Here is a 26,752-nt window from a genome sequence, read left to right on the forward strand (position 1 = left end):
CCACATGAGTCTTCCTGTGCTGGTCACTGTGGCTTTGTTGTATTGGTGTTATCTGATGTCTGTCAAAGTCTAACTGTCACAAGTCTTCCTACACTTTATGTATCTGTTTTTCACACCGTCAGACACAACAGAATACACAAAAGTAATTAGACATGCTTTTTTACTGTTGCTGTACTATTGCTGTTGGTTTCCAAATAGTTCCTGTGACTCGCCCTGAGCCCTGTCAAATACTATTTGGAGAACAACAACAAACAAATGAATGCAAACATGAGGGAAAATCAGTCATTAGAATATTCTCTGAAGTGTGTTCTTTCATTTAATAGAGGCATTTCTTCACCAAAGCTCATACAACATAGATATGTTGAGTTTTAGTATGCTTCTCCCATAGGCTTCAATAGAACTCGCAAGAAAGTCTGGCCCAAGCAGAGCATTAGAACATTACTATGTACTCTCCTTTCTTTTATAGGTTCCTTGGTTTAAAGGTTGGGCGCACTGTTCTTCTACTTTTCTCCGTCCAGTCTCAAGTATTCCTGTTTGGCACTTGGGGGGTTTGTGTGCATCCAGGAGCAGGTGTACCTGATGGAACCTCTGGAGTTACGGAGGACCTAAATGTGTATAAAGCTGGACATGACATGTCGTGGTAAGAAGCATGCTATTGAACTTGCCATCTGCTATGAGCCGAGTGGTGACATCACATGTCAGCAAAGATCACTTCAGCCAATAGCAGATGGCAATTTGAGTAACATGCTGTTTACCATGAGATGTCAGGCTTCCCACACATTTGGGTTTGGATTTAGTTCGCCTTTAAGATACCCGTCTAGCCAGTCCCAGCAAAGTGTCCATCTGTTCCACAGTCCATCGCTTTGTTTGGCTCCATCTACTATGAGCAAAATCCGTGGAACCAACAATGTCCACCTATTAAATGCACAAGCCACTGCCACACTGATGTCTTCCAATCCAATGGCTCATCATCATCATCATCATCATCACCATCATCTTCCTCACACTTTGCTTCGTTTGCCGTGGCTTTCTGCAGGAGGAGCAGCCCTCTTGTTGCGGTGATGAGGGAAGGTTGGCATGAGCTCTGGTTCGCAGGCTGGAGAGAGAGGAGATGAACCACACACTGAGGTCAGCGCTGACACCTTTCACACACGACTCACAATCTGGATTCCTTTACTTACGTAGAGGCTTTTCTTTGAAGTAGGAACTCTCCAAGGAATCTTTGGCAGTAGCCCTGGATAGGGGAAAAAAGACAATAATCAGCAGCTGGGTTCCTCTTTAGACCTGGTGCGTGTCTGCTAAAGCTAAAGCTAGTGATGTTCCTCTTTAGACCAGGTGCATGTCTGCTAAAGCTAAAGCTAGTGATGTTCCTCTTTAGACCTGGTGCATGTCTGCTAAAGCTAAAGCTAGTGATGTTCCTCTTTAGACATGGTGCGTGTCTGGTAAAGCTAAAGCTAGTGATGTTCCTCTTTAGACCTGGTGCGTGTCTGCTAAAGCTAAAGCTAGTGATGTTCCTCTTTAGACATGGTGCGTGTCTGGTAAAGCTAAAGCTAGTGATGTTCCTCTTTAGACCAGGTGCGTGTCTGCTAAAGCTAAAGCTAGTGATGTTCCTCTTTAGACCTGGTGCATGTCTGCTAAAGCTAAAGCTAGTGATGTTCCTCTTTAGACCTGGTGCATGTCTGCTAAAGCTAAAGCTAGCGATGTTCCTCTTTAGACATGGTGCGTGTCTGGTAAAGCTAAAGCCAGTGATGTTCCTCTTTAGACCTGGTGCATGTCTGCTAAAGCTAAAGCTAGTGATGTTCCTCTTTAGACCTGGTGCGTGTCTGCTAAAGCTAAAGCTAGTGATGTTCCTCTTTAGACCAGGTGCGTGTCTGGTAAAGCTAAAGCTAGTGATGTTCCTCTTTAGACCAGGTGCGTGTCTGCTAAAGCTAAAGCTAGTGATGTTCCTCTTTAGACCTGGTGCGTGTCTGCTAAAGCTAAAGCTAGTGATGTTCCTCTTTAGACCTGGTGCGTGTCTGCTAAAGCTAAAGCTAGTGATGTTCCTCTTTAGACCTGGTGCGTGTCTGCTAAAGCTAAAGCTAGTGATGTTCCTCTTTAGACCTGGTGTGTGTCTGCTAAAGCTAAAGCTAGTGATGTTCCTCTTTAGACCTGGTGCGTGTCTGCTAAAGCTAAAGCTAGTGATGTTTCTCTTTAGACCTGGTGCGTGTCTGCTAAAGCTAAAGCTAAAGCTAGTGATGTTCCTCTTTAGACCTGGTGTGCCAACAATAACAACGCAGTAGACAACCATGTGACCGCTTCGGTACCCGATTCAAAGGAAGTGAGTTTCCCGCGTGGACTTTGTGCGTAGTTGGAGGAGTTTGTGGTGTTTGATGATTTTTGTCAGAGATGGAGCAATCACTGACCAATTCATAATGACCGATCACTTCAACACGCACCACCAAGCAGTTATTATTGATTTATTGTAAGATAAATTAAGGATAAGTATGAATAAGCATGTGTTTCAGTCAGCAGTGTTCACTACAAATACCAGATTTAGACTATTCTAGAATTATAAGACGATGCTATTTATTTATTTATTATTCATATTATTATATTATTATCATTATCATTATTATCATTATTATTATTATTTTAAGTAATACACCCAAACAACATGATTAGCATTTGGCAATTGGCATTGTTTTCACAACAAGAAATGACATGTTTTCAAAGCACCAGAACGAAGCAGTTCATTAGACCAGTGGTTCTCAAAGTGGGCTCCGGGGACTCCCGGGGTTCTTGAGCAGGTTCCGGGGGTTCTTGAGCAGGTTCCAGGGGGTCCCCAGCAAAAAGGGGAATGATTTATTTCCACTATAATTCCACCCATAAGTAACACAATGATATTAATGTATGACTATTTTGGTCATGGGTTTCATACACTTTCTGTAATAAATAAATAATCTAAAAGCAAAGAATCGTATCCAATGGGGGACAAAATCTTATCAAATGGGGGTCCATGGTCTAATGTATGTCAGTGTAAGGGTCCCTGATATGAAAAAGTTTGGGAACCATTGCATTAGACACATTAGATCCATAGCTGCTCTTCATCCTTTTGACCAGCAGGTGCCACTAACGAGCTTCAGAAAACTTCAAATAGAGAACCCTCTTTGCTTCAGAAAGCTTTGTTTTGTGTGTGTGTGTGTGTGTGTGTGTGTGTGTGTGTGTGTGTGTGTGTGTGTGTGTGTGCGTGCGTGCGTGCGTGCGTGCGTGCGTGCGTGCGTGCGTGCGTGCGTGCGTGCGTGCGTGCGTGCGTTGTACCTGCGCTGAGGGTTGAACATAAACAGCAGATTGAGCAGTCTGTGTCCGGCGTCAGACAGCCAGGTGAACTTATTCTTCAGGTTGTTGTACGGCTGCTTCCTCAGACTGTACTGGCCAACGAGGGGGAGGCGAGAGAAACCCTGTGTGTGAGACACACACACACACACACACACACACACACACACACACACACAGCTAAAGACCCATCTGTTCTGTCAAGCTTTCAGATAGCCAGTTATCATTTTTATTGTGCTTTTTATCATGTATGCATTTTGCAGGGACTTTTCCATAGCTTAGTGAACTGACAGCCTGCCTGCCTGAGAGGTATGGACCCATTTCACAGAAGCTGTTTGAGGTGGTAAAAGCAGGAAGTAAAGCAGCTGTACGCTAATACCATTAATCCATTACTTATACTTCCATTCTGTTTAGGTGTTCCAGTGCCAGGTGCCCTCATTCATGCTAATGATTACACCTGTGTTATTTCCTGCTTCACCACCTCAAAAGGTTGCTGTGAAATGAGCCAATAGACCCTTTTCACGGGGGCCATTTTGTGTCGAAAAGGCAGGACCAACACAGGTGCGAGCAGAACACTAATGAGAGTTTCCAACTTATAATCATGGAATTTGGAAACTCTCATTAGTGTTCTGCTTGCACCTGTGTTGGTCCTGCCTTTTCGCCACAAAATGGCCGCCGTGAAAAGGGTCTATTCTGAGCTGAACTCTTACCGGCCAGATGTTTTCGTTGGGCGTTCCCAGCAGCTGAACGATCAGGTCCACCTGCTGGATCTCAGAGCTTCCAGGCAGCAGAGGTTTGTGGGCCAGCAGCTCAGCCACGATACAGCCCACCGCCCTGCAGAGAGACAAGCAGCACCGTGAGAGAGCCACTCCTACCACCCGCTACTTTTACTGTAGACCATTTTCACAGCTGCCATTTTGTGTCTAAAAGGCAGGATAAAAACAGGTGCAAACCAACTCTAATTAACTAATTAGGGCCCTAGCACTGGAACACCTAAATGGACTGGAAGTTGGAAACCCTAATTCATGTTTTGGTACACCTGTGTTTATCCTGCCTTGTAGACACAAAATGGACAGCGTGAAAAGGGTCTATTGCCCTCTGAGACATGCTCTACCATACTCACCACTGCTCTGTGAAGCCCTCTGAGACATGCTTGTGAATTAAGGCTATACAAATAAACTTGATTGACTTGACTTGAATGGATTTATGTACATTATGTCTATTTATTTTATGATGAATCAAAAAATACGGTACACCATCGAGAGTACAAATAATTCATCAGGATATCACAAAAAAGTCGTCAAACTTATTTCCATTGTGGTTCCATTGAATATTGCCGCAAAATACTGGTCAGTATTTTATGAGTGTTTTTCCCCCCTCTAAGTTCATGTTGGAGCTTGGAGCCTTACCACATATCTAATGCTGTAGTCTGGGTCTTGGTCCCTAGGAGGAGCTCTGGTGCTCTATACCTAGAGAGAGAGACATAGAGAGAGACATAGAGACATAGAGACAGACAGAGAGACAGACAGACAGACAGACAGACAGACAGACAGACAGACAGAGAGATAGAGATCCAGTCAGGTAATGGAGGATTAGTTGGAGGTATTAGTGGAATAAAGTTTCCACTGCAGCAGCACAAGGACACAGTAAGCTAGCTGCACCTTACACATGGTTCAAAGGCCAACACACTCGCGCGTGCACACACGCACACGCACACGCACACACACACACACACACACACACACACACACACACGCACACACACACACACGACTCACCACAGTGTAACCACTCTGGGCGTCATGGGGTGCAGGGGGATGCCGTACATCCGGGCCAACCCAAAATCCGCTGTGCAGAAGGAACCACATTCAGACCCATAAACAAATCTTGAAAACAAGAAGGCACCGCAAAAAACAAACAAACGCAACATTACATTACAAAAGCCAGACTATAAAAATAGGTTTTAAGAGGTGATTTAAAATAAGATGCTGATTTTGCCAGTCTAAGCTGTTCAGGTACCGCCCAAGCCTGGAAAACTTGGGTCGCCTGTGGTTTTAAGCCAAGCTGCTGGAACGGCCACAAGACACTTGACTTTAGTAGCAGAAGCATGTTTTCCTCAGGAGCACAAACCAAGGAAACAAACTTGTGCTGGAGAGATCAAAGATGAGTGATGGTCGAGCTGGGCAGTGCAGGTATAATGTGATGATGGTGGTTATGGTAATCATGTGATGAGGGTGGTTATGGTAATCATGTGATGAGGGTGGTTATGGTAATCATGTGATGAGGGTGGTTATGGTAATCATGTGACAGACTCACCGATCTTAACACAGCCTTTGTCTGTCATCAGCAGATTAGACACCTTAAGGTCCCTGTTAACGAGATTGCAGAGGATAACGGCCGTGCTACTATAAGTCACAGTCACATTTGCAGCATTGCAGCCGGAAATAATAATAATACCTCATTTGCTCCTTCATCCCAAACAGTTCATCTATTACATTCCCACCACAGACATGTGGCTTGGCTATTTCTGCGCTTAGCCGCTTTAACGACCTTTGACCCACAACCTTTGACATGACCGCACCCCCGAAAACCAGATCAAAACCATCTCCGTGGCCTAATGACACAGTACGGGCTGAAAAGCTGAATGCATTTGGAACATAAATGACTGCAGATCTCTTCTCCTGACCAACACGGATTGATCCGAATATTCTCCCATTTTGAGACATTTTAAACATATTTCCCCATTTTGCTTCAAAGGAAACCGTCTCCCACATGAGGTCATCTACTTCCCCACAAAGTCCTTTCTGACACTTTCACTCATAGTATTTGATCTATTGGGAATAGTTTTCTGGTACAATATACCGTACATGCTGCTTCAGTTTGAAAAGTGATCCTATTCTTCAATATTGATGGTTTTGGAGACACATTTGATGATGAGCGGTCATTGCTTCGGTGTTTTGTAGGGATGTCACAATATATCGTCCCACGATATATCGCGATATCAAAACGTGACAATATGTATCGTTGAGACGAAATCTCATATCGCGAGAAAAGGAAGCTGAACATGGTGGCACTGATCTGCATCTGATTGCATGCTCGCTCTCCTTTTCATTGCTTTGTTTGAACAGACGAGGGACGTTACAGACACGGAGGATGAAAATGGTGAAATGGAGGATGCCCCCTCAACTTACAAATGGATCGCAAAAACGTATTGTTAAAATATCGTATCGTAATCGCGAACCCAATATCGTGTATCGTATCGTGAACTGAGTGTATCGTGACACCCCTAGTGTTTTGTGATGCATTTTCCAGCCATCACTGGAAGCGCGTGATGGTAGTGTACATGCTCCCAGGCTGACAGAGACATGGAGCAGATGAGGAATTGACAATAAGAAAATTGGTAGAAAATTGCATTCATGTAGCACAGCAAGGAATGAGAACCTACTTGACAACTAGCGTCAAATTACGGAGGAAACAGTGTATTGTAATCCAGAAGACTTGGCTCCCACGGAGTGTCTGGACTGACCTGTGGAGAATGAAGTTGTGGTGGAGATACTCTAAACCTCTCAGCAGCTGAAGGACGATACACTTGACCTGGAGAGAAAAAGGCAACAGAGAAGTGGAGAATCAGCACACTGCAGATGAGACAAACAGAATCACCACACTGCAGATGAGACAAACAGCTGTCAAAGTTGGGTCTGGAGCGTGAAGCTGCCAGACATGAAGTCAATGGAAGTTGTGGGCGGGTTCAAGGCGCACCGAGCGAGGCGCAGAGGAGAAGAGAGAGCTTCTGGTGTGACCGGTTAAGCGTGAGCTCAACTTCAGCGTGAGCTCAACTTCAGCTCTGCTTATGTTAGGCGGCAGGCAGGTGTGAACAAAGGCTGATGGTGACGTATAGCAGCTGCTGAAAGTGTCACAGCTGTGTCCTACCTGAGCCTCAGAGAATGGTGTCTACATGTTCCTACCTGAGCCTCAGAGAACGGTGTCTGCATGTTCCTACCTGAGCTTCAGAGTACGGTGTCTGCGTGTTCCTACCTGAGCTTCAGAGAACCGTGTCTGCATGTTCCTACCTGAGCTTCAGAGAACGGTGTCTGCGTGTTCCTACCTGAGCTTCAGAGAACCGTGTCTGCATGTTCCTACCTGAGCTTCAGAGAACGGTGTCTGCATGTTCCTACCTGAGCTTCAGAGAACAGTGTCTGCATGTTCCTACCTGAGCTTCAGAGAATGGTGTCTGCATGTTCTCCAGCAGACTGGCCAGGTCCTGTTCACAGTAACTCATCACTAGAAACAGACTGGAACCACACACACACACACACACACACACAGTTAAAGAGGCTAAATGCAGTATTTTCTCTCTACATCAATCAATCAAACCTTTATTGACAGACACGTAGTCCACAGACACAGCACATCCACAATTACAAAAGGACATAAGGCACATAAGAGCACTAAAAAGCATACACTATAAAAGGGAAGCGTACCAGAATTTCCACATAATGTGACTGGTACCTCACAGTGTTTAGTCCAGGATCATAATGTGACTGGTACCTCACAGTGTTTAGTCCAGGATCATAATGTGACTGGTATCTCACAGTGCTTCTTAGTCCAGGATCATAATGTGACTGGTATCTCACAGTGCTTCTTAGCCCAGGATCATAATGTGACTGGTATCTCACAGAGCTTAGTCCAGGATCATAATGTGACTGGTATCTCACAGTGTTTAGTCCAGGATCATAATGTGACTGGTATCTCACAGTGCTTCTTAGCCCAGGATCATAATGTGACTGGTATCTCACAGTGCTTCTTAGCCCAGGATCATAATGTGACTGGTATCTCACAGAGCTTAGTCCAGGATCATAATGTGACTGGTATCTCACAGTGCTTCTTAGCCCAGGATCATAATGTGACTGGTATCTCACAGTGCTTCTTAGCCCAGGATCATAATGTGACTGGTACCTCACAGTACTTAGTCCAGGATCATAATGTGACTGGTACCTCACAGTACTTAGCCCAGGATCATAATGTGACTGGTATCTCACAGAGCTTAGCCCAGGATCATAATGTGACTGGTATCTCACAGTGCTTCTTAGCCCAGGATCATAATGTGACTGGTACCTCACAGTACTTCTTAGCCCAGGATCATAATGTGACTGGTATCTCACAGAGCTTAGCCCAGGATCATAATGTGACTGGTATCTCACAGTACTTAGCCCAGGATCATAATGTGACTGGTACCTCACAGTGCTTCTTAGCCCAGGATCATAATGTGACTGGTATCTCACAGTGCTTCTTAGCCCAGGATCATAATGTGACTGGTACCTCACAGTACTTAGCCCAGGATCATAATGTGACTGGTATCTCACAGTACTTAGCCCAGGATCATAATGTGACTGGTATCTCACAGTGCTTCTTAGCCCAGGATCATAATGTGACTGGTATCTCACAGTACTTAGCCCAGGATCATAATGTGACTGGTACCTCACAGTGCTTCTTAGTCCAGGATCATAATGTGACTGGTATCTCACAGTGCTTCTTAGTCCAGGATCATAATGTGACTGGTATCTCACAGTGCTTCTTAGTCCAGGATCATAATGTGACTGGTATCTCACAGTACTTAGCCCAGGATCATAATGTGACTGGTACCTCACAGTGCTTCTTAGTCCAGGATCATAATGTGACTGGTATCTCACAGTACTTAGCCCAGGATCATAATGTGACTGGTATCTCACAGCGCTTAGCCCAGGATCATAATGTGACTGGTATCTCACAGTACTTAGCCCAGGATCATAATGTGACTGGTATCTCACAGAGCTTAGCCCAGGATCATAATGTGACTGGTATCTCACAGTACTTAGCCCAGGATCATAATGTGACTGGTATCTCACAGTTCTTAGCCCAGGATCATAATGTGACTGGTACCTCACAGTGCTTCTTAGTCCAGGATCATAATGTGACTGGTATCTCACAGAGCTTAGCCCAGGATCATAATGTGACTGGTATCTCACAGTTCTTAGCCCAGGATCATAATGTGACTGGTACCTCACAGTGCTTCTTAGTCCAGGATCATAATGTGACTGGTATCTCACAGTGCTTCTTAGCCCAGGATCATAATGTGACTGGTACCTCACAGTGCTTCTTAGCCCAGGATCATAATGTGACTGGTATCTCACAGTGCTTAGCCCAGGATCATAATGTGACTGGTATCTCACAGTGCTTCTTAGCCCAGGATCAGCCAGCAACTTAATCATGACATTCTGAGATACGTTCAATCGACAGATGAACCTGTACCTCAGATTTCTCAGGAGCGCCTGGAAAGTGGACACCCCCGCCTTACAGAACAGGTCACTAGCACTGCTCCACCTGGGCTTTTTCAGCAAGATGCGCATGCAGTCATTATAGGCAACCTGAAGTTTATGGCTGCTCGCCTTCTTAAACTTTACCCACAAGGGGGCAGTATAGATAGGGGTACAGTAAGCCCTAAAGAGAGTGATCTTAACATTATGAGAACAGGAGTGGAATTTCCTGACCAACATGTTAGCCTGTATGTACGTATGTATGTATACAGTATGTATGTAACATACGTTAGACACTTTAATTCAGTGGGACATGACATGTGCTCTCTCAGGTTCCAGGGTATAGAATTTGTTGGACCTTGCAGCACCAAAACCCAGTTGAATCATCTGTAAGTCGTACTTCAGAGGTCCTTGATATAGAGCCTGTTTGAAGCACCTGTCTGTATACTACACATATCGTCTATTGTCCACTAATGTAGTAACTTATGAATGTAACATTTTTGTAACCGTGCTGTCTACACATGTGTTCTTCTTGTGGTGGTTCTTTGGTGTGTTTGTAAAATACTTTATTGCATTTCTGGTATAATTTTATATAGCCATCATTTCCGTTGCGTGCATGCGTGCGTTCATTGACTACCTCTCCAGCTGGTTGCCTACGACCACCTCCTTCAGCTCCACTATGTTGGGATGCCTCAGCCTCAGGAGCAGGGTGATCTCCCTGAGGCTGCTGATGGGAATCCCTGTCAGAGAGGGAGAGAGAGGTTTGAATAAGATATGAGAGAGAGAGAGATTTGAATAAGATACGAGAGAGAGAGAGAGAGAGAGAGAGAGAGAGGTTTGAATAAGATACGAGAGAGTACTTTAATTCTGGCATTACAGCAGCAACATCAATATCAATGACAGCTATGACAACAACAACAACAACATAGATGATGTCAAAAACACACAAAGATGTAGGTGTCAGTGAGGCATTAGAAAAGCAATCAATTGAAATCAAGAAACAGGATAAACTATAATATATAGACCTTATTCGATTGACGTAACTCATGTACGGGCATGCCCACCGCCACCATGTTGTTGACATAGCACTGCAGCTCTCAAGTAACAGCCTATGTAAGAGCAGCGTTTATAGGAAGCTAGCGGAAGTTAGCGTTACCTGTATCGTTCCTGTTGTGTTCGGATGGTGACATGCGTTATGCATGGTTGTAGTACATTACATTACGTCATTTGGCAGACGCTTTTATCCAAAGCGACTTACAATAACACATTTTTGTCAGCAATAGAGCAATCAACTATGCAACACAGTCTATGATAACTACAACTTCTGAAGAAATAGTGGTAAAAAGTGTTTTTATTTTTTTTGGAGAGAGAGAAAGATGTTAGTTCAAGAAGGGGCCAGTAGTGCTGTAGTGATGACAGCAATAAAGTCCCTGTGGTTTGTTTCTATCTCTACCGTCCACAGACGTGAAGGGAGCGAGACTGAGGATACGTCAGCACAGGAGATGTGTGGATAGTTAGGATAGACAGGTGAAACTTTCTGACAGCTCTCTGTTCACCTTGTTTTTTATTTTGTTTATTATTACAGGCATTAACGGGAGCATACAAACAACAACTCTGGGTTTTTTATTGCTGTCATCGCTATCGCTATTTTGTAATGGAACAGAAATGACAATAAGGCTGTTACTAGTTGTCAGCTGCAGGACGGTATGTCAACAATATGCCGCCGTCCGGGGTTAGCGAATAAGGTCTATATAAAACGGGTTTTTCAGAACTGTTGATCAGCTGAAACGCGGAGTAGAGCACCAGAAGAAGATTCTTTGTAGAAGCAAACAACCATTTCCGGGGAGACAAATAAAGCTCATATTCTAAACTATTGAACAAACAGCGGTGTGAGAGACAACAGCCGTGGCAACAACAAGGTGCCTACTTTTCATTGAGATTGGTGCGTTGATGTTATGAAGAGAACGGGCGGCGAGTGATTACAGGGAGGGTCGAGCGCAACTAGAAAGGAAAGTCCTTTATAGTTGCGTGTCGCGGCTAGTTCTGGCGTAGCTTCTCCAGCTGCCTCTTCACCTGGCTGCTGGTGGTGACCGACAGTGTGGTGGTGGGGGTAGAGGGGGGCTCAGCGGGGGAGGATGTTGGTTGTGTTGTCTTGAATCGTGCATTCCTTTATAACTGGGAACTGGTAATCTTACGACTTCAAAGGTCATGAGCTGGGACGGTGACGTCACCAGAGCTGGTATTTCCCATTCCAAACTCGTAGGAGCCTCAGCAGCCTCGACCTAAAAAATCCAAGATGGCTGAACCGCGCAACAACAGTAGTTATAATCATAGTAATGTTGTTTAGCACTTCTGTTTTGTTTGTGTCTCATTAAATCAGCTGTACACACAGTACTGCCTAACATCTATCTGTGTGGACATGAGGCTGCAGTGTTTGTATGCGCAAAATGCCGCAAAATGCCATGTTATCAATTGTTATGGCTAGCCTGGCTAGCAACTGGATCTGACCAATGAACAGTGAACTTCCCAGCTCAAGTTTTCTGCAAACGGAATGCTAACAAAACGGATGTGACGTCATTTAGCCTCCACATCCCAGTGATTTTGCGATAAAGGAACGCACGAGAAGTCCATGGTGGGGGGTTGAGGGGGAGTGGAGGCACAGAGAGGAGGCAAGAGAGACAGAGACAGAGAGAAGGGCAGCAGTGGTCTCACCATCTTTCTCTTTGTCCATCCGCACCTTCTTCAGCGCTACAATCTCGTCAGACTTGGTGTCGCGGGCCCGGTCTGCGGTAAGAACGGGAAACAAGCGGCTTAACTACTGAGTGAGCAGCTGTGGTCACATTCTGCAAAACCAGGTTGGGTCCACTGGATCTGCTGGTCTGATGTCTTTGGACCAACCAGGGAATCAACAGTCTCCTACATTCATGACTTACACACAATGCCATAGGTTCCCTCCCCTATTCGGTTCAGCTTCTCGAACTCTTTGACACTCCTGCAGTTCCCGAGCTGAAAAAAAGAGGGGAGAAGATTAGATCCGTTCCATCATGCATCACAGCCTCCAGAAGTCAAGGGCAGCAATCATGTCACTCTGGATGGCTTCAGCTCAGACACTGAGTTTGCCAACGCTCAACCGTTTTGACACTTTTGATTTTAGGAATGAAATTCAGGAACTGAGTGATAAACTCAAGGATGATCAGCACTTTGACATAGACCAAAAGGTTGTGGAACGGGCCTTCCTTGCTATAATAATAAAATAATGGACCTGGCTGACATCTGCGGTCGCTTACTTAAAATCTTGTGCAAAACAACTCAGTCCTGTATTTCAATACATTTTAATATGTATTTACAGGAACAGCATGTACCTAAGGTCTGGAAGGATGCTGTGGTAGTCCCTGTTCCCAAGTCTAGGGCCCCCAAAACCGGTGGATATGACATACCTTTTGTGATCTAGCTAGCTTTGCTGAGAGGCTAGTTGACATTAAACTACCACTGAATGGAGTTTGGTGTGTCGTTCTCGCAATACAGCAGAGCTAATGCTTACCCTGTGATTCTGCGGCACTGTGAATGTTCTATTGTTCTTAATGGACTTCAGCTTTATAGGGTCTGGTTCGTCTTCGCCAACGGTGTCCATTCTGCCTTTTGAGACCGATTTCAAACAATGAAGACTGGGTTTATATGAACGTTATGGCATTAACTAGACCGGTAGCAGCTAGCTCCGCTGGGCGCAGCCATCGTGTTTTGTTTTTGGCCACCAAAAGGACAACCGTGCGCTTTCCCGGAGTTTGAGCAAGGACAGGGACCCACGCCCACGCCCACGACTCACACGAATCACGTGACGTGACTGACCCTGAACCAGGAAGTACAGCGTCAGGACCAGGAAGTGGAGTGTCTCAGGCTAATCAAAACAAATCAAGAGTAGCCTGTCGGAGAGCGGAAAATACATTTTAATTTCATTACCTGGAAGTCATAACGCCTTGACATGGATGGTAACTAGTGTTTAAACAGTTGACGAGTGTGTTAGATGGAGTTTGCCTTTGGTTTAGAGTTACATAATCAGTTTTACGACCAAATTAGCTAGGCTAGCTAGCTAAACTTAGCTAACGCATCTGTAACAACCGCTGTCCAACAAGTTTAGTTTTTGTTACTCGGCCATAACTAACCTTATATCATTGTGGCAAGACGGGGCTGTCCGGCTAGGGCTGTCCGTCCTGATTAAATAAGTAAATAAAGTGTCTTACTTCGCTAACTGACTGTAGCCCTTAGGTTTGATCAAATGTCAAGCTAGCCCCGTCACGCACGTCCTAATGTAAAGAATGTCACGCCCTATTCAAAAACCTGGCAGGTTGATGTCACCGTGCTTATCTACAAACTCTGTCAATTGCCGTTTATAATGCGGCATTCCAGTAATCCACCAATTTCATCTTTTAGAATTAGCTAGCCCCTTTAGGGACGTGTGTCGTAGTCACTGATTCCCAACCAGGGGTCTGGGATACTTGGAAAGATTGGGAATTACAATTTATTTACAAAATGATCAAAACAATATTCGAAGTAATTTCAGTTTCTAAAATGATACGCAACTAGTCCCCCCCCGGCACATATCAACTTACACTACTGTGTGAAGAGGGCATGTTCATGCATGTCAAAACTGCACAAAACTGGCAAACATGGATAAATGGCTCAATCATCCAGTTTCTGTCGCTCCAGATTCAGGTTTAGGGGAGCCTGGTGACAAAGGAGAAAAAAGATGCCAAGCCCAAACACCGGCAGTTCAGTGAAACTTCTATTGTTCGTGGTTTTACGACTTGAAGCCTGAAGCTTGAATGCACATAGGTCACTCGGAGATGACGCACTTGCCACTTGCCAGCTCCTACCATAAATGAATGAAGCATTTAAATGGGACGTCAACAACTCTGGTGTGACGTCACTTCAACCGTGAAATCCTTCGCTCCCAGTGGAACGGACCATTAGCTAGGCTAGTTCTAGCCCCATAATGTTCTGCTGTTCTCCGTTCCTCTGTGATCCACTCTGAAACAGTGTCACACATTGTTCCATAAGGAAATTGGGGGGGTCGAGCGTTTAAAACGCTCTCCTACCCGTCTCCGACGTTCGATCCACAGCATGTGCCGAATTTACAGGAGGGTGTGTTTGATCTCACTATCATGTTGCACCGCTTGCACGCGGCGAGCAAACAACATTGCAATGCGGACACACGGATACGGCGGCACAGTGATCAAATCCAGCGCACCTGGGAAGCAAAACATGTCATGAAATACTCAAACTCCCAAGGTTTCTGTCGGCACTGGGACGCTACTCCTCTCCTAAATTCGACACAGGCTGTGGAAAGACTGCTTTTAAACGGTTGTTTCATGCAGGAGTATTATTTTAACACTATACTACTGGCTTCCGTAGAGAGATTATTATATCTTTGGATCTGCGATCGAACATTGAGTGTTTTAAACGCTCAACCCCCCCTCAATTTCCTTATGGAACGATGTGTGCCGCTGATTCAGAGTGGATCGCAGAGGGACGGAGAACAGCGGTGCATTATGGGGCTAGGCTAGTTCACACTACTGGGTAAACTATGGAAGAGAAAACGTCACGTGTCGGTGTAGAGCTTGCTCCTCAGCTCTAGCCAGTTATGTGTATTTGTGTGTATATGGTTTGAGTCAGCTGCCTTCAATTACTTAAATGTCCAGGCAGGCAAGGTGTGTCCTCCACTCTGCTCCAGCAAATCTCATTACCCTGTTTGACCATTGGCTCCCTCTCTTCCAGTTAGATAAACCTGCATGCTAAACCAAGCACCCAGTTATTAATGTGTGAGATAAACCTGCATGCTAAACCAAGCACCCAGTTAGATAAGCCTGCATGCTAAACCAAGCACCCAGTTATTAATGTGTTAGATACTGTAAACCTGCATGTTAAACCAAGCACCCAGTTATTAATGTGTTAGATAAGCCTGCATGCTAATCCAACACCCAGTTATTCATGTGTTAGATAAGCCTGCATGCTAATCCAACACCCAGTTATTCATGTGTTAGATAAGCCTGCATGCTAAACCAAGCACCCACTTATTCATGTCATAAAGTGTTTCTTTGGTTCATCTTTGCTGCGGCCAAGCAAAACACTAATGAGGGTTTCCAACTTCCAAGATTGTAAGTTGGAAACCCTCATTAGTCTTTTGCTTGCATCTGTGTTTTCCCTGCCTTTTCGACACAAAAATGCCCCTGTGAAAAGGGTCTATTGAGAAGGTTGGCAGACAATCATTAGGCTCGTTTGAGATGAGCAAGTTCTGTGCAGATTCGACCAGCGACTTGCTTGGCCCGTTACGTGAGTGTTCGAAAAGTTGTCCGGGTAGTGTTAGCGGTAGATTCCCTGCCTACCAACGCGAGGGTCGCAGGTTCGTGTCCTCGTGTTACCTCTGGCTTGGTCAGGCGTCCATACAGGCACGGTTGGCTGGTGTCTGCGGGTGGGAAGCCGGAGCCGGATGAGGGTATTTGTCGCCGCAGTTGCTCTCCACCAACTGCGCCTGACTGCACAGCGCAGAGGATGATGAAAAACACATCGAGCTGAGTGCTCATTGGTTCAACACAGGTGCATCACAAACCCACAGTGAAGTGTAGATTAGAAACTTCAATTTTATATCTATTCCAGGCGGTCACTCCATATTTTACATAAATACCACCTGTAATGCCTACATTAACAATGAAAATAAGTAATCTGAAGGGCTGGGTCATTTGAGCAGTGTGGGTGGCGCGCTAATGCATGTTTTAATTTAATTTGTTTACAAACCGCTGTTAAACAAAACTGTAGAAGAAGAAAAGCAGCAGTTGGGGGTGTCCGGCCTTGTTCATGGTGCTTTTAAAGAGACTCTCTACGTTGCTAATTCCCCTTTTCACTTTCTCCCCAGAAACACTCTTCCAGCTAAAGGTATGCATCCGACTAAAGCTTTAATTCATCTCATCTTGATATAATCTGGAAGGAAAAAAAAATCTCTAATGTTATTGACTTGATTCCTCTGTCTCTCTCTATCTGTCTTCACAGTTTACAGCTAAGCAGCTTGAGAAACTGGCCAAAAAGGCAGAGAAGGACTCGGAGAAGGAGCAGGCCAAAGTCAAGAAGGTGAGCGATGGGCGCCAGGTTAAAGGCCAGACCTCATTTTGGTGGTTCAGTGCTTTGATGTTTGGCTTTGTGCCCATCGTGGAAAGAAGAGTATCTATATTGTAGGTTCACAAAATTAATTTTCAGTTCGATACGACACAGTGGTGTCATGGTTCAGTACGTTAATTTTGATACAGCAAAAAAAGTATAAATGCCAGAGAAATTTCCTTTTATTTTATTTGATTATTTATTTTAATTTCTTTTACTTATTTATTTTATTATTTTCACAGCCTAATTTACATTTTTATTTCAATTATTTTAACACCTTTTGTCTCAGTTTTAGTTTCCCATGATATCCTTGTAGAAGACTTGCGCTGGTCAGCGGTTAAAGATTTTTCGGTTTGCAGCTGAACCTCAAGCCTCATACCTAAACGGTTTGGTACGAATATGCGTATTGTTGTTACACCCCTTTTATGTTGTGTTATCGCAAGAAACCTTTGAATGGGTTGGATTTGTGTTCTTTGGAAGCTTATGATTGTCATCAGATATAGTCTTATATTTCCCTTAATATTTCATTTTCTTAGATACTATATCATCTTAAATTCCTGCACCAGAACCCACATTGTTGACATCGTTACCTTCTAAGCCTTTTGGAATTGACACATGAAGTTGTATAACATGCGTCTACTGTAAGTGGTGAATGGCTCATAGCAGGCCTGCATGTCATATCCTAGTTGGTGGTGTTGTGTGAGACTTAGTGGGTAATGCCAGTTCTTTATCTGTCCTCATATAGAGACACTGCATGAAATAGGCCACGCCCATCACGGGGGAAAAGCTCCGTTCATTTCCACACACCAGCGTCATTTTCCTTGAATTAAACATAGCTAAAAGCTGTTGTGTGGTGAGCTGCGCAGACAAGAAATGTAAAAATCACCAGTTAAAGTTTTGTTGTACTCCCGAGGAAAACAAGGAAGCCATTGAGAATTGGCGAGAAGAAAAATGTGGATGTTGCTGTCAATGAAGTAAGTTGGAGTGTTCATCTTCTGTATATACGATCTTTTTGTGCCACACCGACCATGCACGCGACATAGGAGAACGCCAGGATTGGACAGGAGTTTGTGTTTTCCCCATTTTGGGCGTGGCTTCTTAATGATGATGCGTTTTGCAGTGTCTCTATAACCCAATACTCAGCCCATGGAAATTGAAAGTGATTGATTAATCCATGGACAGGTGATGTTATGAATGAATGATCATTTTATTTTGGTGTCTGGCTGCCCCAACACAGCCCATCCCTATACGGGATTATTCAGACACATTTTAAAGAGAACGCTTTTTCCAGGGCTAGATCCCTAGTTATAGTTATAAGTGGCAGGCATCAGCCAGAAGGGGGCAGTACAACATTAGCATTCTTTAATGCAAGGCAAGGCAAGTTTATTTGTCTAGCACAGGGGTTTTCAAAGTCTGACACTGCGGGCTTCCCCTCGGACAGACTCAGAGCCTGTACCCCACCACCCCCACCCCAGTTTACTGGCTTAGTTTGGCTCCATTTCTAGATTAAAACAAGAGAACAGGCCAGCACACTCAAATATCCTTGCAAGAGTTGAATGAGTCATCTGGGACAGACAGCAGCAACGTTTCAGCCAAAAGGCCTTCTTCATGTCTGAGGAAGTGGCAGGCATCAGTCAGAAGGGGGCAGTACAACAGTTCCTCATGTCTGAGGAAGGGCTTTGGCTGAAACGTCACACTTTTGTGGTGATACTAATACATGGTGGGAGCAGCATCACTAGTGTGTGAACTCTATTTTTGTCATAAAACAATATGTTTCACAAAATAAAAGCCTGAGTGTAAAAAATGCAATTTAAAACACAACGCTGATTTTTTGCCAGCTTTAACATGAGAACACATGAATTCACTGAGTCAATACACATTTACAGTTGATGCATAAATACACATGCAAGGTTATACCCGCCTGGAGGGGGAAATGAAAGGAGTGTTGTTGACGCAGACTTTGAGTGTGTGAACCCAGACCTTGTGTGTGTTGTGTGTGTGTGTGTGTGTGTGTGTGTGTGTTTGTGTGTGTGTGTGTGTGTGTGTGTGTGTGTGTGTGTGTGTGTGTTTGTCCGTTGGCCAGGCGCTGCAGCAGAAGAATGTGGAATGTGCCAGAGTTTACGCAGAGAACGCCATCCGAAAGAAAAACGAGGGTTTGAACTGGCTGCGCATGTCGTCCCGTGTCGATGCGGTGGCCTCTAAAGTCCAGACTGCTATCACCATGAAGGGGGTAAGCTACTGTCTTTAGTTGGCTGACAAGTCCCTTCTTATAGGTCTGTGGCTTATTGAATCCACAAGGTTGAGATGGAAAGAAATAACCATACTCATATGATCACAGTCACACCACACATATCGCTTCCACTTCTCTCGCTTTACACCTACTCTTTGATGCATTCTTTTCTACTTCTCCTCCTTCTCTCCACATGACAATACTTTGGCCCAGAGTCTCCAGTCTCCAGTCTTTGTTGTGTTTCATTGCATTTATGTTTCAAGCTGATGCTCTTATCCAAAGTCACTTAAGATCCTTGCACACTGTTGTTTCTTCTTATTTGTTTGTATGCAGCAGTCTGAAAACACAGACTGCTCAAACAGCTCGCAAAGACTATTGGCTGATGTGCAAAACATGAGGGGAAAAATCAGTAGTATGTTTGATTTTTCATTCAACGAAAGTACCGCTGGTTTCCATATTGTTGCAAATGAGATTTCTGTCCGCGTTTCAAATTTTTTGTATTGATACTTATCGATACTATCGATACCTGTTGCAAATGAGTATTGTATCTGTTTCAATTTTTTTGTATTGATACTTATTGATACTTTTACCAATCCTTCTAGGAAAATATGACATGAGATAAGAAAATATAATGAACACTAGGGAAAAGGACTAGATGGGATCCCCCCCTTTTTAAGTCGTAGTGTGTTTTTACTTTTGTCGCAGAACTCGAGACAAACACATTATAAAGGCATATATTTTGATTTTTCCATCAGGTGACCAAGAGCATGACCCAGGTGACCAAGGCGCTGGACAAGGCTCTGGGCTCCATGGACCTCCAGAAGGTATCTGCCGTCATGGATAAGTTTGAAACTCAGGTCCAGAACCTTGACGTCCACACCTCGGTGAGTGGCCACAGAGCGGCTGAATTTGTTTTTGGGGTTTGTTCAGGTATTTGTATGCACACATTTTGCATATCCGTATTTACATTCTGTTTGTGTGTATGGCTGAAATGCACGACTGCAGAGGTTTTCAAAGTGAGGCAGGCCTCACCAGGGAGGCTCCAAGACTACTGCAGAGGTTTTCAAAGTGAGGTGGGCCTCACCAGGGAGGCTCCAAGACTACTGCAGAGGTTTTCAAAGTGAGGTGGGCCTCACCAGGGAGGCTCCAAGACTACTGCAGAGGTTTTCAAAGTGAGGTGGGCCTCACCAGGGAGGCTCCAAGACTACTGCAGGGCTTTTCAAAGTGAGGTGGGCCTCACCAGGGGGGCTCACCAGGGGGGCTCCAAGACTACTGCAGAGGTTTTCAAAGTGAGGTGGGCCTCACCAGGGGGGCTCCAAGACTACTGCAGATGTTTTCAAAGTGAGGTGGGCCTCACCAGGGGGGCTCACCAGGGGGGCTCCAAGACTACTGCAGAGGTTTTCAAAGTGAGGTGGGCCTCACCAGGGGGGCTCCAAGACTACTGCAGAGGTTTTCAAAGTGAGGTGGGCCTCACCAGGGAGGCTCCAAGACTACCGGCGGGTTTACACATACGCCTAGAGTGACGCTTTAAGCAACGCTTTAAGCTACGCCTGGCTGGGACAGCCTCACCTCGAGTGGCCTGGGCTGGGACAGCCTCACCTCGAGTGGCCTGGGCTGGGACAGCCTCACCTCGAGTGGCCTGGGCTGACGAGTCTGACTGACAAGTTAACTCATTCCTGCCTGCCTGTCTGCTGGCTGCTCTCCACGCAAATAGGAACACTACTGGCCTGGCGACTGGTGTCAGTGGCCTGCTGGCCTGCTGTTCAGTGATATATATAGCCTGGCTTGCTGTTCAGTGAGTGGCCTGGCCTGCAAAAAAAAAAAAAAATTTGCAGGCCAGGCCATGCCAGGCCACCGGGCATTTGCCCGACGTGCCCGATTATGCAGTCCGCCACTGTAGAGAGATAACAGTGAAGCTATGATCAAAACAGGTCATTCTTCTACATTCTCTAACTGTGTTCACTTCTTGTAAATGAAATAATGACGTTTAATAATTCATCAAGTTGCTGGGGACCGCCTCAAGGAGCCCTGGTGGTCCATGGCCCCCACGTTGAGAACCACTCATCTATTCACCTTATGCAGAAGAGACCGTCTGGCTTGAGATACTAACAGGAAGTGTAAATACATTTAGAAGTTCCGATTGTATTTACACTTCCTGTGACTCTCAAACTTAGTCTGACTCATAATGTGAGTCAAACTAGGTTTGACCAGGTGAGTCAGACTAGTTTGAGCAGGTAAAACAGTCGGCGTTTTGAGCAGGAAGTCGTGATACAATGGGTCAAGTGGGCGGGGCTCCATAAGGTGAATATGACTGCCGGTGTTAAGAATCAGTAGTGATGCCACATCCTGTCTATATAATCAATCAACCTAAAGGTCGTGTAGTGTGACCCCAGCCTTGGATGAGAAAACCCAGTTCTGCCCAGTGTGATTTTTCTCCTATTTCAACTGAAACCATCTCTCTGTCTCTTCTCCACACCAGGTGATGGAGGACTCGATGAGCTCGGCCATGACACTGACCACGCCTCAGGAGCAGGTGGATGACCTGATCCACCAGATAGCCGAGCAGAGCGGCCTGGAGGTCATGGACCAGCTGGAGCAGCTGCCTGCAGGAGCCACCTCACTGGGCGGGGAGACCTCGCGGAACCAGGAGAAGGAGGACCAGCTGTCCCGACGGTATGGACCGCTGTCGCTGTTTTTTTTTTCTTCTTCTTTTTTAATAAGTACTCTTAGTAGCTTTCTTCTTCTTCCTGGTATTATCGTGCCTAGCTACTAGGGCTGTGAATCTTCACTGGCCTCATGATTCGAATCGATTACGATTCAGAGGGCTACGATTCGATTCGATAACGATTATCGATGCATCTCGATGCATCTCGATGCATCTTAAATCGATGCATCACTTTTTTAATTATCTCCTGCAAAGGATCAATAAAGTCTCTATCTAAGCATTATGTCAGGTGCATTCAGTACTGGGTGATCAACCAGGGAAGACCATCCCATAACCAGAAGATTGTACGTTTTTGATGGTAGCATTTTGAATGTCCCATTGAAGAGTCCTTGAGCATTGGCATTACCGTTGGCTAAATGTATAAAATGCTAAGTAAGAATGATAATAGTAGTTTTCTCTATAAATATATACATTTTATATATTATTTTATATAACTCAAGTGACACATGAACAGCCAGTTTTGCAGTTCGAATGGATCTTTAGTTTGTAGAGCACCATGCACTACTGTTTTGGTTGCTAACATTAGGCTAGTAAGAACGATGAGAAAAATTGAGCTCAGGTCACACGAGGAAGACTTTGTTCATAAGACAACATTGAAGATCTTGCATTATAATTTATATAGACATGCTGCCCGTTAGCACAATCAAAACAATGACATGTGTTTTGGAAAGGAGACCGTTTGTCATGCTTTGACGAAGGAACATCTACGGTATTAAGCCACCGTGCAATGCATTTTATGGGTTCTGCGACTTTAGCTCAGTAGCCAAAAGTGTCCTATTTCAATAGTTCCTTTACTTTTCTAAAGAGTGTCCTAGATGCATTGAAAAGATCATATTCATCTGGAACATTGCGTACTGCATTATTGGGGAAAATAGCGTTCTTATTTACCAAATCATGAATAATTAATGAGGCCATCTGTGCTTCACTGGTCTACCTTCTGAATCCTGTGCTGCCTTTGCTGCATGTCATCTACTCTCTCTCTCTACCTTCCTGTCCGCTAAAGGCACAATGCAAAAGAAAAAACATCTAAAAAGAATGAAAGAACTATCTACCTGAGAAAGAGATCACACTGTACCTTTTTAAAGCCCCTCTCCAATTTGTCCTACCTACACTGTTGTTATACTATATACCATACCAGTGATACTCAACTTGCGGCCCAAAAAATACAGTGCACCTCAACGCAACATGCAAGATACCCGCTTAATAAGTGTCCAAATGTTCATGTCATTCTGGCCAATACTCCACTCCTGTTATAGCATTTCAGTCTGGAATATGGAATATCTTTCAATAATCTATGATTTAGCTGCTAAATTGTCAAATACCGCCATCTGCTTGCTACCCAGGCACTTATGTATGTACTTAACCTAACTAACTTAACCTAACTAACTATCCGGTGTGCACAACACTGCCAGACTAAACTCCGGCTGACACCCCAAAAACCTACAATCCGCTACAGAAAAATGTATATTGTTTGTTTATTAACTGGCCCCTGGCCTCCTATCATTTCACGAAAGTGGCCCCCGGGCAAAGCAAGTTGAGTATCCCTGTACTATACTATAACACTGTTGTTGATGTTATATGAAAACGTACATGTGCTATATCATCACATAATGCGACTTATAACCCTACTGTTTAACTCTGAGGCTTATTCACACAAAAGCTTCACAACTAAAGCCATGTGTCACTCTGTCTGTAGGTTGGCTCTAAAGCCATGTGTCACTCTGTCTGTAGGTTGGCTCTAAAGCCATGTGTCACTCTGTCTGTAGGTTGGCTCTAAAGCCATGTGTCACTCTGTCTGTAGGTTGGCTCTAAAGCCATGTGTCACTCTGTCTGTAGGTTGGCTCTAAAGCCATGTGTCACTCTGTCTGTAGGTTGGCTCTAAAGCCATGTGTCACTCTGTCTGTAGGTTGGCTCTAAAGCCATGTGTCACTCTGTCTGTAGGTTGGCTCTAAAGCCATGTGTCGCTCTGTCATGTGTCACTCTGTCATGTGTCACTCTGTCTGCTGTCTGTAGGTTGGCTCTAAAGCCATGTGTCACTCTGTCATGTGTCACTCTGTCTGTAGGTTGGCTCTAAAGCCATGTGTCACTCTGTCTGTAGGTTGGCTCTAAAGCCATGTGTCACTCTGTATGTAGGTTGGCTCTAAAGCCATGTGTCACTCTGTCTGTAGGTTGGCTCTAAAGCCATGTGTCACTCTGTCTGTAGGTTGGCTCTAAAGCCATGTGTCACTCTGTCTGTAGGTTGGCTCTAAAGCCATGTGTCACTCTGTCTGTAGGTTGGCTCTAAAGCCATGTGTCACTCTGTCTGTAGGTTGGCTCTAAAGCCATGTGTCACTCTGTCTGTAGGTTGGCTCTAAAGCCATGTGTCACTCTGTCTGTAGGTTGGCTCTAAAGCCATGTGTCACTCTGTATGTAGGTTGGCTCTAAAGCCATGTGTCACTCTGTCTGTAGGTTGGCTCTAAAGCCATGTGTCACTCTGTCTGTAGGTTGGCTCTAAAGCCATGTGTCACTCTGTATGTAGGTTGGCTCTAAAGCCATGTGTCACTCTGTCTGTAGGTTGGCTCTAAAGCCATGTGTCACTCTGTCTGTAGGTTGGCTCTAAAGCCATGTGTCACTCTGTATGTAGGTTGGCTCTAAAGCCATGTGTCACTCTGTATGTAGGTTGGCTCTAAAGCCATGTGTCACTCTGTCTGTAGGTTGGCTCTAAAGCCATGTGTCACTCTGTCTGTAGGTTGGCTCTAAAGCCATGTGTCACTCTGTCTGCAGGTTGGCTGCTTTGCGGAACTGAAGATGTTGCAGGAGAGGCGGTGGAACAACAACAACTGTTTGGAGGCAGGCAACATGAAGATGGGGAAAGGAGCTCTGTTCCTAGTTTCTACCCTGAGGACTTAATGAGCCTATTGATTACCATCCCCCCGCTCTATAAATACACACCCGCTATAAATAACCCCCGAGATGGCATGACTCTCTCTCTTTCTCTCTCTCTCTCTCTCTCTCTCCTTCCCATTTCGATCCACCTCTGCTCCCGTCTCTGTCTCCCATACCCACCCTGTTGTGTCTCATTTTACTGTTCACTTGAATTTTTCCTCTATTTTTGTATCACTCTCTCTCTCTCTTGTTTTCTCTCTCTGGGTCTATCTCCCTCTCTCTCTCACTTGTTCTCTCTCTGGGTCTATCTCCCTCTCTCTCTGGGTCTATCTCTCTCTCTCTCTCTCTGGGTCTATCTCCCTCCCACCACCACCTCGTCTTGTGGTTTCACTATCCGAATCTGGATTCACACACTATTGGATGTATCCTTTGTACAGACATTTTACATACTGTATAATGTACAATGACACTATATAACAAAGGGTTTTAATAAGTTTGACTTATTGATTATAAAGCGAGTTGGGTGGGTTGAAGATGTATGTATTTTGTTTTTAGCTTTTTCAGACTTTCTCCCGTTTTCAACCCGCCGATGGAAAGATGTCGGCTGCAACGTATTATTCTCTAAGAAAGTCAGAAGCCAACTACATCAGATGGGGGAGAAATATCACTTGTGCGCAGCGCGCACTCTCCGATGTATCGTTTCTTGAGTTAAAAGTCACGGTGACGCCTCAATAACGCTAGCGAGGAAGAATAAGTATCTTCTTATCAGATTCATCCAAGATGTCCGTGTCGAAATTCCAACTCTGTGTACAACAAAGGACAATAGTTTTGTTTCTCAGCGTCAATTTTCTTTTTTTTTGCTGTCATTTGTATTTTATGTTGAGATTTATAGATGATTACGCATGCCTGTATTCTTATGTTTTTGTTTTGTTTGTTTGTTTGTTGCTTTGAACGTTGTATGCCTTATTTGGGATGCAGGTGCTTGCATAGGTGCTCCCCCTCCTCCTCAGTGCCTGAAGGAGAGAGTTCGTTTAGAAATGGAACAGTTGTGGATGCAAGCTGATCTTAACCTGTAGGCATGATGTGTTTTCTCATTTCACTCGGATCCAGCATGGTCTGTGTTCATTAGCGATGGGACGATATGCTACGATACGACACAATGCAACAAAACTATATTCAATACATGCTACGATGATGAGTGTAAATCATATACCGGTCATTTGGATGGAGAGCTTGTGAAATTGTGATGATCAAATGTCTCATTTGATTACTACAGCAGAATAAAATGTAGCTAATATCGCAGTTCATTTTACTGCCCCACGATACGTATAGTCTTAAAAGGAATTTATTAAAGAAACATACATTTCGTCACTTTTTGTCTGTATTGCGATATTGAATTTCGATATATTGTTCTATCCCTAGTATTTCTCCATGCGACCACTGATCTGGAGTCCTTGTATTCATAGTTCCTTTCATCCATCCCACACCTCAGGCCAACTCTGATCCAACGCTGAACTTGATCAATACAGGCTCTGGTTGCCATAGCTGTCGTGGGCAGACGTTATCGCGGACCCTTATCTGTAGCGGTGAAGTTGCCTCGGTACTGATCTGTGATCAGTTTGGGTGTCTGTCTAAACACAAGATGAAGACGTGCTGATAGCAGGAGCAGTGATGTACAGCCTGGGACTGTTTCATTCAACAGGAATCGGTTTCTAATGATTTGGCGAGGTGACTGCAGGAAGAAGTTTGATAGAGTTGGAATGTTTTGTGGTTCTCTTTCTCTGAGCCTTTGCTGTCGATGCAGACAGAAGCCTGATCTCCACCTGTGACAGAGCAGCTTCACCGTGTGTGTGTGTGGGGGGGGGGGTTAGGTTAACCTTTCTTTCATTTGAACACGGGGAGGGGTAATTTTATATTCAAACCTACGCCAACTTCGCACTGCTTTTGTTTTGTATATTTATCTTGTGAAAATAAAAACTGCCCTCTGATGCAAAGTCTTCCCTTTGACTTCAGTGATTTGTTTTCAATGCATGTGTGTGCTCCTCACAGGGTTTCTGGGTATTGAAGTTCCAATGTTTCAGTTTCCTCTTATTGCCATTTGGGGCCGCCAATGTGCAGTTACCTAGTGCAGCTTTGATACCAACATGTAATGATGACACAGCATTTTATGTTATGAGCATA

General features: G+C 44.6%; 2 protein-coding genes across 2 annotated transcripts; one reads left to right on the forward strand and one right to left on the reverse strand.

Moving 5' to 3' along the window:
* Nucleotides 1-87: 87 nt before the first annotated feature.
* cdk10 (cyclin dependent kinase 10) lies at nt 88-13,343 on the reverse strand. The gene is made up of 13 exons (XM_083654383.1): nt 13,147-13,343; nt 12,539-12,611; nt 12,318-12,389; nt 10,243-10,345; nt 7,523-7,604; nt 6,839-6,906; nt 5,629-5,681; nt 5,091-5,160; nt 4,722-4,781; nt 4,023-4,146; nt 3,298-3,437; nt 1,182-1,234; nt 88-1,096 (listed from the first exon to the last, which is right to left on the reverse strand). The coding sequence occupies exons 1-13, from the start codon at nt 13,234-13,236 to the stop codon at nt 1,002-1,004; spliced, it is 1,083 nt and encodes a 360-aa protein (XP_083510509.1). The 5' UTR covers nt 13,237-13,343; the 3' UTR covers nt 88-1,001.
* Nucleotides 13,344-13,479: 136 nt separating this feature from the next.
* On the forward strand, nt 13,480-26,548 carry chmp1a (charged multivesicular body protein 1A). The gene is made up of 7 exons (XM_083654273.1): nt 13,480-13,591; nt 16,513-16,532; nt 16,647-16,724; nt 18,835-18,981; nt 19,737-19,865; nt 21,461-21,654; nt 24,470-26,548. Exons 1-7 carry the CDS (start codon nt 13,585-13,587, stop codon nt 24,489-24,491), a joined length of 597 nt encoding a protein of 198 aa, XP_083510399.1. The 5' UTR covers nt 13,480-13,584; the 3' UTR covers nt 24,492-26,548.
* The last annotated feature ends 204 nt before the right edge of the window (nt 26,549-26,752 follow it).

This window comes from Poromitra crassiceps, assembly GCF_964638095.1.
Source record: "Poromitra crassiceps genome assembly, chromosome: 18".
Classification (NCBI taxonomy): domain Eukaryota; kingdom Metazoa; phylum Chordata; class Actinopteri; order Beryciformes; family Melamphaidae; genus Poromitra; species Poromitra crassiceps.

Excerpts from the sequence above, each read along its gene's own strand:
- cdk10 (XM_083654383.1), bottom strand. The coding sequence starts at position 13,236 with ATGGACACCGTTGGCGAAGACGAACCAGACCCTATAAAGCTGAAGTCC. Across the intron at positions 4,147-4,721 it reads ACTACAGCATTAGATATGTG|GGCGGTGGGCTGTATCGTGG; the intron begins GTAAGGCTCCAA and ends GTCTCTCTGCAG. Across the intron at positions 1,097-1,181 it reads CTTCAAAGAAAAGCCTCTAC|CCTGCGAACCAGAGCTCATG; the intron begins GTAAGTAAAGGA and ends CTCTCTCTCCAG.
- chmp1a (XM_083654273.1), top strand. Across the intron at positions 18,982-19,736 it reads CTGCTATCACCATGAAGGGG|GTGACCAAGAGCATGACCCA; the intron begins GTAAGCTACTGT and ends TTTTTCCATCAG. Across the intron at positions 19,866-21,460 it reads ACCTTGACGTCCACACCTCG|GTGATGGAGGACTCGATGAG; the intron begins GTGAGTGGCCAC and ends TCTCCACACCAG.